This window comes from Botrytis deweyae, assembly GCF_014898535.1.
Source record: "Botrytis deweyae strain B1 chromosome Unknown BDEW_017, whole genome shotgun sequence".
Classification (NCBI taxonomy): domain Eukaryota; kingdom Fungi; phylum Ascomycota; class Leotiomycetes; order Helotiales; family Sclerotiniaceae; genus Botrytis; species Botrytis deweyae.
In genome coordinates, this window is record NW_024066224.1 from 269,161 (window position 1) to 276,020 (window position 6,860).

General features: G+C 42.1%; 1 protein-coding gene across 1 annotated transcript; it reads left to right on the plus strand.

The window, feature by feature from the left end:
* Nucleotides 1-70: 70 nt before the first annotated feature.
* EAE98_007326 (uncharacterized protein) lies at nucleotides 71-2,080 on the plus strand. The gene is made up of 2 exons (XM_038954949.1): nucleotides 71-820; nucleotides 874-2,080. The coding sequence occupies exons 1-2, from the start codon at nucleotides 445-447 to the stop codon at nucleotides 1,920-1,922; spliced, it is 1,425 nt and encodes a 474-aa protein (XP_038808599.1). The 5' UTR covers nucleotides 71-444; the 3' UTR covers nucleotides 1,923-2,080.
* The last annotated feature ends 4,780 nt before the right edge of the window (nucleotides 2,081-6,860 follow it).

Here is a 6,860-nt window from a genome sequence, read left to right on the forward strand (position 1 = left end):
AGCTCGGATTGCCTACCACAATTGCTCTTTCCTCATGTACCATTGTACTATGTAGATCAGCCACCTTCCTGCTCAATATGGTGAGTTGCTGCATGTCGGTGAAAACAAATGTTTTGTAAGTTCATGTTTCTCTTCCTTTTCTTCTTCTTCCATTCTCACCCTTTCTTTGCATACACACATCACATCAACTTATCAAAGATTTTGGTATTCCTCTTTCCTACAACTGGCATTATTCTCTTTGCTGAACTATCTTTTTTCTACATCATTGTTCTCTGCATTACTGTTCAAGCCTCCCCCGTTCGTGAGAAGAATCTTTTCAGTTCAGCACTCTACATCAATCTCTTTGCCTAGAGGCATAACAGCCTACCTTTCTCTATCCTGAAGACTTCTTATAACTCATTCAAGCCATATTCACTGTGAAAACATCTTTCATTGTTTATTTATATGCCTCATCGGACGCCCATTGGTGTCACTATTTCCATTCAAAATCGTATCCGTTCCTTCCGTTCTAAATCATCGAGTGCCTCAACAATCATTTCTTCTTCGCGTCAAAAAGATCCAAACGATACCATAAGCCGCAAGTTTATCTTCAGAATGACTCACCCCTGTTCATCAAAACGAGACTCTGCTATCAATCTATCCAAGGAGAGTCTCCTTGATTACCATGATGGTGCTTTTATGCCTCAAGGAGATGGATGCTCTTCTAGCAAGGCAGCAAATGATGAAGACGAACGCGCCGTACAAGTAGTCGAAGCAGGACTCGCTGCAGCAAGCGACCCAAAGACAGCAATGCCATCGTTCTTGAAGATTTCACATGATGGTATGCAACTCACTGAACACTCATTCAGAAAGCAGATACTGACTCGACACTAGAAATGAAGGAAAAATATGCCCTATTGACGAAAGCAGAAGAAGATCGTTTGGCTAGCAAAGATGATCCCAAGTGGGCGAGAGAAGAACCGGATCGTGAACTCGATCGTTATGCCAACGTACACCCATGGGCTGCCAACCGTATCAGACTCATCGTCCCCGAAGGTTATAACGATTACATTAACGCATCCCCTGTTACTTTGACATCTACTGCAGAGAAGCAAAGTACGATGAAGAAAGGTCTTCAAGATAAGTACATCTGTATGCAAGGTCCGAAGTCTCAAACTGTCGATCATACCTGGCATATGATGTGGCATTCAATCTCAGTACCAGATAATGCAGCACCTGGTGTCATCATAATGCTTAGTCCTCTTGTCGGACCTAATCCTGCCAAGCCTGACGAGATGATGGAGAAATGTTATCAATACTATCCTATGAGTGAAGAGGATCCACCTCTTATTGTCAACGGAACGGGAGCTCTAGGAGAAAACTTTAAGGCCCAGGTTCGATTTGTGCAGAGAGAAGATAACATTGAGGGTACTGGTATCGAGGTTCGTAAGCTCGCCATGTCTGTGGAGAATGAAGACGAAGAGAAAATCATCTGGCATTTCTTCTACCCTCTCTGGCCTGACATGGGTTCGTTGAACAGTCAAAATGTTAAGAGTGTTCTGACATTGATGGATCTTTCTCGAGCGAAGAATGTAGAGGAAGAGAATCCAAGAGTTGTACATTGCAGTGCTGGTGTTGGAAGAACCGGTACTTTCGTGGCTTTGGAGTTTTTGATGGGAGAACTTCAAGGTGGAGCTTGGGAAGGGTGGGATCAGTCAGAAGAGAAAGGTAACGATGCCATCTTTGAGACGGTCGATCAATTGCGCCAACAAAGAAAGACTATGGTACAAGCTGTGGAGCAATATATTTTCTTGTATGAAGTGTTGAGAAAACAGTGGGAAGAAAAGTATAGGTTACCATGTATCGGTGGCGAACATACTCACGATTCTCCTCCTGAGGAGGGAAAAAACCCTGTCTTCAGAGCCATCCCAGGGACTAAATAGCTTAACGAGGGAAGTCTATTGGCATTCGGTAGATGGAGAGGGTTTGGAGACGAATTTGTGCTATTTCTAGCTCTTTCTACTTGGTGTTGTGTTTGGAGACAATTAGGGGGTGGTTAATGGGGGGGGGAAGAAGAGAGAATATCCCTGTAATAAGCTAGAACGAGACACGACTGAACCTAGAATTGAACTTCTCTTTCTATCGGTATTTTGTTTGTTTTCTACTTGTGACGAGTGGGCAAAAGTATGTCTTGTCGAAAGTCCAGCACCTCTTTAGGTTTTAGTGAAGCAATTGTGATGTGAGACATGATAGCGAGATGGCAAATTGTGAGATCAATTCTCGTTGGTACAGGTATGATAAACAGCGAGTCTACTGTTTGGCCTATTGCTTTCTCATCTGCAAGTCGGGTCCTGGGACTATCGATGTACTTAATATATGCTGACTCTGCTGAGGTACGAACATGATAATTTTAGGGGTCGAGAATGGGCGTTGAAATTGGGGTGGACTTGAGACAAATTTGACAATTTGGGGGCACGGAGTATTGAAATGGTCAAACTAGACGGAAACAAGAGATCTTATTGAGATATGATGTTGAGATTTTCAATGGGCAAGAGAGAGGGGTGTTGGCGAATAGGAGTGGTGTGATTTAAGGACTTAGCCTCTTAAATCTGTAGTGGTGAATGAATGGTATTTGTGGAAGTAATTGTGTTAGAAGAATTTTGGATAAGGATATACAAGATGAGTAGGGAGAGGGCGCACTTTATTTTCATTGTAGCAGAAGGAAGAACGTACGTTGTTATGGAAGGAATCGCATCGTTGATCATGTTGATTCTGGGGAAGTTCTATAAGTATTTAGGTCCAAAGCAATTTTTGCTTCGGAAAGTTGAGGATTAGGTGAAGGAATAGGGGAAAATTTAAAGTGTGGTGTATGCAGGATGGCGGTTGTTATTGTCGTTATTGATATCGTGCCATGAATGAGGGTGTGAGTATTGTCTCTCTCGTTTCTTCTCGTCGTTTTATACTCAGCGGGGGTTTATACCATCTATTTGACAACAATAAAGCTTGAAGTCTCGAACATCAGAATGAAAGTTAAAGAGGGGTCTCAGTATCTCGGTTTTTGGAAATTCATAGGCTCGTACTTGACGGTATGGAAGTCACTGGAAGTTTGCAACCTAGTCAATGCTGGTTGTACCGAACATTGTTCGTTGATTTACACAGTTCCGATTGAGGGAATGTCAGACTTTATAGCTGGATATAAAGATGGAGAGGGGAATAGAAGTTGGTGGAGAGAAATGGTTGGTCTAGGAATTGGGTGGGTAAAAAGGGTACGGGCGTGTATACCGGAAGTATTGTAGGCGATGGAACGAGGAGGTGTAAATGTGAAATGGGAAGGAGAATATTGAGTGGTTATAAAGGAACTCGACGTGAACCCTGTTTTTTCTTTTTGTGGATTGGTACTTGCTTCTGGGACTAGAATCAAGGGGGTACTTGAAAGCCATCTTACTGTAAACTGAGTGAAGAAAAATCAAATACGGTTGATTTTGATTTGGGGGTTTAGAAAAGGGTTTTGGGATAGTCTATGCAAGTATGAGATGTGAGTGAACACTTATCGTTGTCGTTATCTGATGATAGGTGAGTGCCATCTTTCACGGCGAGCCTCTGCCACTTAATGAAGTTTTTAAATGGATAATGGTCTGTCGCGGTAACGATAATCGGCATAGAAGCTGAAAGATGTACCCTAACATTCAACTAATATCCATAGACTCACAATTTGGACTGGGTCAGAAGTGGTTCATAACACCTGGACATTATCCTCATATCTTCTATACTCAAAGGAATTGGGGTCCGATGGACTGACGGTCTTTATAGATGCGGATGGGTCTGGAAGGTTGAGTTCGATGGGTTGCAGATTGGGAAAGGGGCGAATGTATGTAATTATCGCCTTGGTGATGGGTGCCGTCTTCACAATGGGTTTCAAGTGGTTGTGAATAATCTGTATGACTATTACAAATTCAAAAATACGAGAGCTACATGCAACACGGATCTTGCCCCCAGCGGGGCCACGTGTGCATATTCAATCATATCGCAACAGTCCAGTGCTACTGCTGCTTCTTTTTGAGCTATAGTGTATGGAAAGTGAAAGGATAAGAAAGTATCTAAGTGACTGTAAGATAGTTCCTACTGGATGGTGTATATCCTTTTTGAAAACGACCTGGAGATCTGGAAGAAGGACTATCCAGGTTCAATCACAGGAGTAATTAGAATCAGACAAATTTTGAAGGATTTGATTCCTTGGCGAGTGGCATATCGTGTGAAATTTGAGGAGATGCAATTGTTGTTGTTGTCGATGTTATGAGTTTATCATTGTCATCTATGATGGATGTATATTATTCGGATGGCAACCGCAAAGCTACCGATCTAGTCAGTAAGCCTGGGACATGTACATTGAATCGATATCAAAGCCATTGTTGATCGTAGCATTTGTGTGTAATGAGATTTTGAGTGAAGAATACTCTTGTCCATTGTGGCTCAATGATAAGTGCGTCCAAAATTTATAGAAACGCCATCAGAAAAAATTGGTAGACTTTATAGATTGTGGGTGGGACTTCGACGTCAAAAGAGGTAAGGCAATCAAAGGGTAGACCAAGAGAGATACCTATGGATCGGCTTGAAATTCGAGGTGAAGAAGGTAGAAAAGCGAGAGAGAGTCAATGGGCTAGCTATAAAAGATTCCTGAGAGACAACGCTACAATCTCCAGACCAAAGTCACGGGCGTCTTAAGACAAGATTTAAGTATCTGGAAAACCCAGAGGGATATGTTCTGACATGTTTAAAGATTGGGTAACGTGGATTGCGATTCTGATGACCTAGCCAGAATTGCTAGGGAATCTTAAAGTGCGATGACACCAATGATTACTGTTGTCATTGAGGATAAGAAAGTTGACCATAGCGAGTGTTTTTGTACTGCCATTCTGTCACTATCTATCAACATTGAGGAAAGTTGACGGTAAGAATCTAGAATGATAACACCAAGGCTCGAAGTCCATACATCATCGACCGGGATAAAGGCATGTCTCTGGTAAGAATTCTGGGCTCAAACCACCGTCACTTGTATGATCTTGTTCTTCCAAGTACACAGTTCCACGGAAGTCAAATACAAATTTTGGGGAATCACTTATATATGTTTAGTAATATGTTATTATCTTTTAGAGTCAGAGATATGTGGTTCTGGTGTCGGGACATTAAACTATGGCGGGTAGTGGATAGCTCAGTAGAGCCTTTTGCGGATAAGACGAGAGTCCAGGCAGATGAAATGAAGTGAGAATCAGGGGGAGGAGGGGATGGGTATAAATTGATGTTGGCAGATGGTGCTTTTTCTTGTCAAACTCATCGGAAACGTTCTACGTACTAGCCACTACAGGAGAGATCCAGCAAGGGATCTGTCGATTGCTGAGAGCAACAATATCATGAGACCATTCTGTTCGGTTCCCTTGAAGCTTGAAAGGCCGTTGAAAGGGGTAAGTTGTATCCTATGAAAGCACAAGCTTTTACTGCCTGGAATTATCACCGTCACACATACAAAGCGATGAATATGTACAGAAGATGACGATAATTATTCTCGAGAATTTCTTATAGACTAACCACATTTCTTATAAAGAATCTGACATTATAGTCGCGGAATCAATTTCTCTTTGTGGTGGGTACTTTCCGAAGATCCTAGAGACACCGCAGACCTTGCCGGTATCATGATTTGCTTAGACCTCAGATGAATCTTGGCCTGCTTTTAAGGATCATCCAGGATTTATGGGCTTGGTTAAGACTGTGAATTGAAACGTATCTTTAAAAAATATTGGTATGACATGGGTTATGAAGTGGATAGGATATACATGTAATAGGAAAGGGGCGATTACAAGTGAATGAGAGACTTGGGGTAGATATAAAAGGGTTCTTGATAGAGACCATTCTTTTCTTCCAGGTGTCAATCTTACACAAAAAGTTGAATCACCCAAGGCAAGAAGGGACGATTAACTGCAGTGGCTAGAAACTCAAAGAATCTTTGCATTAGTTTGAAGTATATCTGGGGCATGTGTGTTGACTCGAGGCTCGGGTGCTGATGGAGACGGGTATGTATATCCGTCGTCATTTTTCTATTCCATCACCGTTACTTCTGGACACTTGAGCAGCTGATACTGGGATACCACTATTGACAGTAACAGTCCCATCGATATGATATAAACAAAGATATCAATAGATCCACCAGATTGATATTCGCAGGAGACGTGCTGCAAGACTACTAGAACGCATGTGGCTTCTTGAGAACGGTATTTACAGAACTTACACGAGTATTATTGGTGAGCTGGAGAACTTTATAAATGCTGGATACAGCAGAAAAACTGGGGAATTGTCACGGAATAGATTGTTGGGATGGTGAATCTTAATGGCTTTGTGGTTGGTGGGACTTGACAGGGGAAGGCATGAGAGTATTATGATAGAAGTATAAAAGACCTCCTGATGTGCACTCCCTGAACTTCTTCTGTATCGGGCCTGCGAAGAAAAGAGCCAGGTTTGAAGAAGATTGCTTCGGGAGCGGACAAGACAGGTTGAAGTGGACTTCCTGCTTCTCCCCAGATTTATGGTGAAATTTACGCGGATCTCCTGGTGGCTATTTGTACAAAAGAGAGAGAAGCGTTGTCTTTCTTTTGGGTCTACCACTGCCGTTCAACCTACAAAATGGTGGAATTCAGATGACTGTAATCGTATTAGATAATCTTAATATGGCATGAGAAGATACATGAAGCATCTGACGATTGTGCATCTGCTGTGAATGATGGAGGGAGGGAGGAAGAGAACACTATTTGTGCATCTTCTCTTGGTCTGTTTGTTTAGATATTCTCCTGTTCTCAGAAACAAGAACTATGGATTTTATTTCGTTTGAATGA

What these genes read in the sequence shown, in the direction of transcription:
- EAE98_007326 (XM_038954949.1), top strand. Translation starts at nt 445, where the DNA reads ATGCCTCATCGGACGCCCATTGGTGTCACTATTTCCATTCAAAATCGT. An exon ending in CTTGAAGATTTCACATGATG is followed by an intron (nt 821 to 873) that starts GTATGCAACTCA and finishes ACTCGACACTAG; the next exon opens with AAATGAAGGAAAAATATGCC.